The 9,444-nt window shown below is 35.2% G+C and overlaps 1 protein-coding gene across 2 annotated transcripts; it reads left to right on the top strand.

Moving 5' to 3' along the window:
• Positions 1 to 3,408: 3,408 nt before the first annotated feature.
• LOC105055245 (uncharacterized protein At5g43822) lies at positions 3,409 to 8,972 on the top strand. Of its 2 annotated transcripts, none has more exons than XR_012135974.1 (7): positions 3,409 to 3,699; positions 4,211 to 4,329; positions 5,289 to 5,465; positions 5,863 to 5,910; positions 7,809 to 7,873; positions 8,016 to 8,112; positions 8,560 to 8,972. XR_012135974.1 is itself a non-coding variant. In XM_073246920.1 (7 exons), the coding sequence occupies exons 1-6, from the start codon at positions 3,568 to 3,570 to the stop codon at positions 8,057 to 8,059; spliced, it is 585 nt and encodes a 194-aa protein (XP_073103021.1). In that variant the 5' UTR covers positions 3,409 to 3,567; the 3' UTR covers positions 8,060 to 8,107; positions 8,560 to 8,696. The 2 variants fall into 2 exon arrangements, 1 of the variants encoding a protein (XP_073103021.1); XM_073246920.1 differs by having other exon boundaries at positions 8,016 to 8,107; positions 8,560 to 8,696.
• The last annotated feature ends 472 nt before the right edge of the window (positions 8,973 to 9,444 follow it).

Genomic DNA, 9,444 nt, shown 5'->3' with positions numbered 1-9,444 from the left:
TTTATACTAGTTTAGAACCCTCATGCAATACATTTGATGCCAAATTCAGCTATTCCTTATTGATCAGAGTTGGCACTTTGTCAATAAAATCAATTACATATATTATTAAATATTTATATTATAATAATATAATTTATATATATATATATATATATATATAATAAAGATAAAAATTTCAACAATAATTATCCAGATTTCTTAAGCTTTCTCAGTATATCGGACCGGCTCAACTATATTAAACTTTCTCTACCAAAACAAAAGAAAAAAATTATATTAAACTTTATGTATAATATCTTTGAGCCATATCTTTCTCTTTTCGCGGAATGCAGCGAGTCGAACAGCAAAAATCCAATCTCGAAAAGATGAAACAAAAAACAAAGAGTGCATGAAAGAAAAAAAAAAAAAGACACTATCTTTTAATTTTTGACTGTGGAGAATCAGAGGGAAAAAAGGAAGATAGAGAAAGAGAGATTGCTATCGATGCCGATGCCATTACCCTTGCGGTCACCGTTCCCACTCCACTTCCCTTTATGATGGGCTCCTTCAAAACCCCACATAGCAGAGCTTAGCATGCACCTCCTCCATCTACGTCACCTCCGCCTGCGGCAGCTTTACGGGCCATGCTTCCCCTATCACAGCCACCGCCACCACCACCCCATGGAGACCCACACCCTCATCCCCTGCTCGGGCCCTGCCGCCGCTGCCATCCTGCTTGGGGTCAAACCGCCCCTCCTTTGGCTTCTTGATCACGGTCCATCACTTCGTCCTAGCCTTAGTGCCTGCTGACAGAACACCATCGACCGTTGCACCACCATGAGCATCAGGAGATTCACCAGTCCGCACAAGAGAAAGAATGGCTCCATCATGTTAGATGTATGCCCTAGAAGCCAATTATTGGTTGACATATTTTTGTTCTATAACACATATTTATACTTAAACTATTGATTTAATTAATAAAAGATAAATATTCATTTTTCATTCAAGTGTTATATGTCTTTGAGTCATCTTTGGAATTGATGTTACGATACATATTTTCAAGTGTTGAGAATTAGAGGCATGTATGATCGATTCTTAAATTGCTCCCGATCATAGGGTAGTCATGGAGATAGTGATCCATCCAGATAGATCGACGCACAGTTCGCTTTCTTTGGGATAGATGAGTCTCTAGTCTACAGTATAGAGACACTGAGTGGAAAGTACGGATAATTGTTAGAGAATAACTTGTATTGAGTGTGACCATATGAGAGATCATATGAATTTCTATTCGATCGTCAGTAATTATCTCGATGCTGTAGTTGTGTGACTAATCTTTGACCTGCGGTGTCATAGTTGCTCATAGTAAGACTGCTATAGTTCGACTACACAAACATTAACTCGATCATGAGTTTTTGTAGTGGATGTTGATTTTAGTTGGTTGAACTGTGTGAGCAATGTGTGAATTTATATGAGATTTATCGACCTTGATAGAGAGGAGTAGTCCTATGAGATTTGAGAAGCTGAGTCCACAAGTCTATGGCCATAGCAGTGTGATTATTGAAAAGGAGTTTTCATTTGAAATCATTATTGGACTTGAGCTAATCATATCTATCATATGACTGATGATGAGGTTTGACAATTTATCCATGATCTGCCATCTAGTCGGGACTCATGATAGAAGGACTGTATCATACATTAACTACACCTAAAGGTTCTATTTCGGTTCTACTGGGTTGCCACTATATATTGCTAGATGTCATTGATGGATTGTGAGGCTCAATAAGATCATTTTGGATCAATGATTCTTGTCGAGTTAGAGTGAAATTATTTTGACCTACTGAAAAGGGTTTCAGTGATACCTATGATAGAGATCATTATATATCTTATTACCAGACAGAATTGAATCTATGGGGCATGCATAAAGAGAGAAGATCTAGATTGGTTAATAATTGGACTTATGAAATACCAATTTATATGGATTTAGAAAAATTCTATTGGGTTCATGTTAACCTTGCTAGCACCTGGATGAACCCAATTCCTCTTGTAGATTTGCTTATATGATAAGCATTAACTAATTCCTACACTTGATTTGAACCTAATTGAATTTGATTCAATAAGATCCAATAGTTGGATGTTTAATTTATGGCTTGCATTAAATCAAGAAAGAGTTTCTTAATTTTATTCATTAAGAACCTCTGAAGTGAATTTATGAAACCATGTGGATTGATTTGAGACTTTTTGTTGGATCTCATATAATGGGATGCCTAGCATTGGGTGTGAGTATGGGTGAGTTATGGGTGGTGCCTCATTTATTTGGTTCAAGTATATTTAAGCTAAGACTTCTAATATGATTAAGAAGAAGAATCCTAATTTGATTAGGACACCCTTGTGTTGTCTATATAAAAGGCCCTAGCCTTACTCTTCTCATGATCTCACTTCCTCTCTTCTTTGCTCCCACCTTTATTGTGCCAATCACCTCCCCTCTCTTTCCTCTTTCTAGCCCACACCTTCTCTCTCTTGGCATCCCTTTGTTGGAGCTTTTAGAGAGGTGGGCGGTAACATTATTTTGGTGACAATTGGTTGGCGCCAAGTTGTTATTTGGTTTCATCTTCTTCCTCTCAAGTTGTTGGGAGTTAGTTACAACCACTTCTTGATTGTTGTTCTTCTTGATTAGTTGAGGGATCAAGAAAAGTTCTTGATTTTTTCAAGAATCAAGAAAGAAAGATCAAAAGGATTCATAATTTTAAACCTATCCAGGTTTGATTCAAACTTATTCAGATTTTTGGTTCAGGCAAGCAGGATTAAGAAGAGCCTATCTAGGTCGGTCTTGTGGATACCCATAAAGATAGAATGTTTGTGTTACTGATTCAGAATTTGTTTAGCTTCAGATCCAGGGATTGAATTAGATTCAACCCTAGTTACAAGTTTGAAGCAAAATTAAAGTGATTCATGTATGTGAATTGATTACAAATTTTTTTTATTTATCTTAAAATTAGATTACGTTGATTTCAGCATATGAACTAGATTCATATGTGTTTTTATGTGATTAATAAATATTTAAATTAAAAATATTTTTATTTAATTTTTTTATTATATTTTAAATTTAAAAAAATTTTAAAATCTATATACACTAACAAACGTAAAAAAAATTCAATGCATCAGATCCACGGTTGTTCGTCGATGCGAGCCAGCCATTTACGATCTACGTCTCTCTCATCCTCTACTTACTTTGCAACCTCCACTATCCTGAGAAGAGAAAGACTGACTCGTGATCGTTTGTCTCCTTCTATTTTTTCAAAAGATCATTCGGCTCGTTTCACTTTTTCAAAAGATCGTATAGCTTCTTCGGCCACGTGTAAAACAGAGATGCGTCAATATGATTGCTCTATTTTAATATATATATATAGATAATAGATATAATAGATAGGAGTCCGGAGGTTTGCCAGTTTCTCCGTTATCTGGTGGTGGGCTCGCGGGAGTCCCCGCGCCCTAAAACCCTAAACCCGAAACCAAACTCTAGATCCTGTAGACTGTATCCTCCTTCCATTACGGCGTCTTGGAAGTCTTCAGTTTCTCTTCTGGATTCGCGCGATGGAAACGATGGTGAAGAAGTTTCAACAGAAGTACAAGAGGGTGAGGGACGAGATGGGGCGGTGGGACGAGCTCCAATCCCGATTGCTCTCCCAATTTGGAAACGCCTCCTCTATCATCGAGAGACTGGAGGTCAAATATCTTCCCCGATTTCTTTTTTTTTTTTTTTTTCTCCTCTCCTTTACTTTTCTTCTCTTCTCCATCTTCTTTTCCTTTCTTTGCTTCCAGTCTCAGTGAATTTTCTTTGAACTGTAGTTTCTTGTCGCTTTTTGTTTCGAGTGATCACAAAACGAAGCAAATTTTCTGAAATGATCACATGGAATACTTTCCTGTTGAACATGAGTCTGTAATTTATTGAAAAGTTAAAATTTTGTGGCAGAATGGATGATGGTTTGAGTTTTTTCAGAGGTAGTTGTGAAGATCGTTTTTTCTGTTAAATTGCATGCTAATAATTCAATCAGTTTGTTTCTTTGAATGATTTGGTTTTTAATCAGTTTTTAGTACTCTGTGGGATCAGTAATGATTTTGATTTTTTTTTCTCTCTATATATCTGCGATTCCGGAGTTCTTCAATTGTTCATAGAAAATCTTCTTTTATCATTTATGAATGGTGGGCATTATTTTTTTTTCTCCCCCATAATTAGGTGCTTAGAGAGGCTAAAAATTATGGCGCGCTAAGATGTGTCCCCGGCATTAGAGAGGCAGTCTTGGGGAAACAGATGGAAGCCTTGGAAATGATCTTTTGTTCCATGAGAGAGACAATGTGAGCTGCTTTTGTTATTATTCTAAATTGCTGCTTTAAACTAGCTTATGGTTTATCTTTCTGTTCTTCTTGTAGAACGTCTGATCTTTGGTAACAGTTAATACATATTTAGATTCTTGCCCTATTCTTATGGTTTATCTTTCTGTTCTTCTTGTAGAACGTCTGATCTTTGGTAACAGTTAATACATATTTAGATTCTTGCCCTATTGTTGCAATTATTACATCATCATATGCCGTTTCTGAGTTAGAAAGCATCTTATGTTTTCTTTTATATTTTGGAATTTTCTGTTTCCTTCAAGATAGTTGCACTCAGAATTATGATAATTAAGAAATATATCACCATATGCTCAAACTCAAATCCCAAAATCTGAAAACCTTTACAGTCTTTCCAAGTGTTTAAGAATCTTCATCAACTGGGGCTTAGAGATCTAATGTTATCATTGACATAATCTTAGTCTAGCATCTCGCATAAGCAGTTTTATATAGGCCAGTCTTGAAATGCAGCACAATCATGCTATTCCAAGGTGCAGTTAACAATATTAGTTGAGTTCATGTTTGTGGTCTTACAAATCAACAACTAATTTCTTATGCTGATAAATGCGGATGGTTTTTTATGTTTATTGGGATGTGAACTTAAAATTTGCCTTTCAACTTGTCTCATAGGCAACTTGAGTATTAGAATATGGCAATAAGTGACTCTGCTTTGGTCTCGAGATCTTTGTTGAAGGGTTTGGAAATAGGAGGTGAAGGCTAAACTTGACTAACAGAAATTGTGAAAACGATTAAGAACAAATGCAGTAACATTGGAAGTAGTACTTTATGGGAACAACTAAATAAAAGTTTTCATGAAGTAGAAAAAATAGTTGAGACAGAGCACAGGGATGTTGGTTATGATTACAATTTATTACTGTAATGGGTCTTCTTTTTAGTGTCTAATCTTTTCTGTATCATAAATTCAGGAAAGAGTTTCACAGTGTTGTCATGTCTCTTGGTAAGATTGCACATGATGGGAGCCAACTATTGAAAGGAGGATCAGCACCAACTACTCGGCAAATGCGACTGCAAGTTGGAATATGGCCAAGTCTTGCAGATTGCCTGGATGGGCTTAAGTCAATTCACGAGATGTACCAATCTGAGTAAGAATGATTTTTCCTTTTATAGCTTATTGTACATTTTCTTGGATATTCTTTAGGCTTTATACTTGTATTAATAGGATCAGTACTATGTTTGTTTTTCCTAATTACAGCTACCTAAGTTGTTGAATATCAGGCATTTTCAAGTCACCCTTCTGGATCAAGATATCTTATGTACATATTTCATAGCTGATAAGTTATCAGGCATTTTCAAGTCACCCTTCTGGATCAAGATTACACATATATCTCAAGGCTGATAGATTATATAATTTTTATTTAGTACATGCATTTTATTTGCCTGTGACCTTAAATTATTTAGCAATCTTGTTAATCTCTCTCTCTCTTTTCTTCATATCAGCTTAAACTGCCATTGATTGTGGTCTAAGTTTGCCTTTTTCAGGTACCTTCTTAAATCATCTGTGATATCCTCATTGACATGGAAGTGCAGGTAAATTGGATTGTTGTTTTTTAAATAAATTAAATTTTGTAAATAAATGAATAACTTAGAATTTTTTTCTACTGTAGTTTTTGTTTTTGTTTTTTTGTTTTTTTCACTTGGATCATGATGCACATTTAAATACATTTATTTATAGCTAAAAAATTCGATATATACATGTATATGTGTAATTCACCTCTTGCAGGATTTCTATTGTGTCATATGCACCACTCAAATATTTAGTCATGCATACATGCATTTCTTACGTTTAATACCAAGACATAATTTTGGAACATATTTGGAACACTGCATGTAATTTCTGTGTGAAACTAGACACTGAAAAGAGTATTGAAAGGGCCTACCTGCTAAGCGAATGTGCTGATGGTGGAATACACAACCTGTAAGATCCATGAAGTGACCTTACTAGAGGACTTGACATGTGTCATTTGTGTTCGCGTGCAAGTCTCATGGATGATAGTATATGATAATCTTGTTAATTTATTAAGATTGTATTTTTCTTTTAATTATTGATCTTAATTAATAAGGTGGTGTTTGCATACTGGCCTCTAGTTAGGTTATGCTATTGACCTTCTACCTTGCTGAATTGTTTGTTGCATAATACTGACTTTATAATAATGTTCTTGGTTCATGAATCCATGTTTGGATGTATCTGAGATGTCAAGTGGAATTTACCTGCTCTAATCTGAAGTCCAATGCTTCATGAAGATTGAAATCATCAAGATTTGTAACAAGTAAAAAGGAGCCTCAATATATTCTTATTCTAAGCCGTCTGCATCAGTGGGTTTCAATTTGACTTTTCAGCCATATCTTGATACATTTTTGCATGAAAGCTCCACATTTTGCCAAGATGTTAATTGAGTGTATCCATGTTTGGATGAATTTGTTATATGTAATGTCACTGAGAGTTTTTGTTAATTCATTGTAAGTGTTATGCTTTGTGAGAATCATAATATAAATAATTAAATATAAGAAACCCTAAGTTACAATGGAAATAGAGTAATAGACAGAATGTGGAAGGTACCTAGTAAAGTAGTAAAAAATAAGAAAAAGGGAAAACATAAGAGAGTCTCTCAAAAAGACATTGTCTGCCTTCTGAAGACTGAAGAGAGAACCTCACAAAGACATTGCCTGCCCACTGAAAATATACTGACTTCTCAGTTCTTGTCATGAAATGCATGTGTAGGTACATGTTTTCTTAAACATCAGATCATGTAATCGTGGCTTAACATATCTGTCACTATGGCTAAAGTTGAATCAATAGGTATGATGGTTGTTGATGTCCTGGTAATTCTTTGCTCGTTTAGAATTTATGTTGTTGTTGTTTTTTCTTTTTTTTTTGGTTACATAACTTAGAAGTTATGTTGTTTATTAAAGCACTTATCTCATGCTCTGGAAATGCTCTATGCCATCACTTTAGCATCACTTTTTCTGGTTATTTGTTGAAATTGGAGTTACTTCTCATTTTAAGTTGTGCCTGTTGAGTAGTATTAGAATGCCTTGTCAGACACTGCTAGAAAACTTAGTGGGTTTTTGGACATATTTCAGCAAGTTATCAAGAATATATTGTCAATCTTTTGCTGCAAGTGCAAAATTGATACTTCCAATTTTCTAGTGAAAACAGAATTTAAAAGTACAACTTGACCATGCTATCTTGAAATTATTGATCTGAAATACTAAAACTCCCATGTGATAAATGATCAGGTGCCTGGCATTAATTCTGCATCTTCATTGCTTGTCTGCATATGTTGAAAATAGATCAAACTTATTGTTTATTGTGCAATCTAGCCTTTGTTAAATCTAATGTTCGTTGTCTTGTAAAGCAGTGAGCTTGATAACCAAGATGCCTGCTCCTAGACTAATGAACGACTGTGAATTCTATTGTTATGCAGTGCTAGTGATATTGTTGCACTACGTGAACTCTTGGTGGATCAACCTAACATCCCCAAAGATGAAGGTATGAAGCAAATTAGGGTTTCTGTTGCACCATGCAAGAATTGATTCTAAAATGTATGGAAAGCATTTTAAGAGCATTCATATAGAGGTTGCCTATCATTGTTGTGCTTCACATTACTGATTCTTGATTTTATCTTATGCAGTGCAATCGATTTTTGATATAATATTTGCAGAAGAGATCTACTAAATCTTTTGCATGCTATTCTGTTGGATGTTTCTCTGGACAGCTTTAAGAGTCGCGTAAGACACTGCTACCTTGTTTCTTTACCTACTAATAGCTTTCCTCTGCTGCTGATTTGCAGGTGTAGAATCCAAAATGCAAATTTAATCATTTCTCTTAAAGTGACCATGTAATAATATTTGGGTCCGGGTTTAGTTTCTAGGCTGGAGAGAGGAAAAAAGGGGGGAGATTTCTGCTATGCTTCAGCTGATTGATCTATTTTCACATCTAACAATATCAATAGTCTAGGATAGCGGAAACCTGGGTTTAGATGAAATGAAGCTGTAAGTTAAGCAGAAGTGATAGCTGATGATAGCTAGGAACATGGTTGATATTTTGTTAGTTTCATGATTACTGAAATACTTTGAAGTTATTGTTACTGGTGAAATAATGTCAAAGTTTAGAGGGTGCTTACCATGCCTCCAACCTCTTCTGTTTTGATTATTGACTAGTTTTATTTTTCTCAGGTGGGACATATCAAGAAATTACATCTGCTGGAGTCAGATCAAGGTCCCATGTCATATATGACAGAATCGTTAAAACATCATCAATATTGTGGGCTTTAAATGTGGAAGGCCAGAAGGATCAGTTCTGGTATTTCTGATTTTGTTACTGTCAGACTGCTGAGGATCCATGGATGAGTCTGTATCATAATGTTACTCCTGTAAGGAGTCTAACATCCAGTTATTCCATGGAAGACTACTGTCATCAACGTGTGCAACCCAAGAGCATGATAACAATGTTACCTCTTTTTTTTATTTTTGTTGGTTTAAGGCTATTGCAATATGCTTGGTCCTATATTACAGAGGCTAAATGTAACCAAAACAAGCTAGGGTTAATCAATTTATCGGGCGTGGACTTTTTCCCCCCATTTCATGTCTTTTTTTTGTTTTTTCTTTTTGCACAAAAAATAAATACTATGCTTATTTTATTTTTCAGACCTAAAGTCTAAACTCTAAACCGCATCCTTACCGGATATTTCAGGTCTAACCCCTCTCCTTAGTGTCGGCAAGGCACTACTAATTCTTATTTTTCGGAAAGGCACTACAAATCCTTATTTTCTTGAGAAGGCCTTGACAATATAGTAAGATAATGGTTGGATTGGATTGTTAGTAGGCCTAAGTTGGCCAAACCTTGCTTGGTTGGTTCAGGTTTCAAAAGAGAAGTCGAGAATTGGGATGGGTTGACAATGTAGAGAATTTGGATCCTTTCCAGCCCCACAGGAATATATGAATGCTTAGTTTCAAACAAGGGTCCAAACGGCTTAACACTTAGAGAGGTTTAAAGTTAAATATTAAAATATAATTTTTTTATTTAAATTTATATAAATTTTTTATTGAAATTTTATTTTT

Source organism: Elaeis guineensis, chromosome 12, assembly GCF_000442705.2.
Source record: "Elaeis guineensis isolate ETL-2024a chromosome 12, EG11, whole genome shotgun sequence".
In the NCBI taxonomy this organism is placed as follows: Eukaryota; Viridiplantae; Streptophyta; class Magnoliopsida; order Arecales; family Arecaceae; genus Elaeis; species Elaeis guineensis.
Note: the sequence above shows the minus strand (reverse complement) of the source record. Positions and strands in the feature narration are given on the sequence as shown.

Coding starts and splice junctions, on each gene's coding strand:
- LOC105055245 (XM_073246920.1), top strand. CDS start 3,568: ATGGAAACGATGGTGAAGAAGTTTCAACAGAAGTACAAGAGGGTGAGG. Junction 3,700..4,210: donor CTATCATCGAGAGACTGGAG/GTCAAATATCTT, acceptor CCCCATAATTAG/GTGCTTAGAGAGGCTAAAAA. Junction 7,874..8,015: donor TAACATCCCCAAAGATGAAG/GTATGAAGCAAA, acceptor TATCTTATGCAG/TGCAATCGATTTTTGATATA.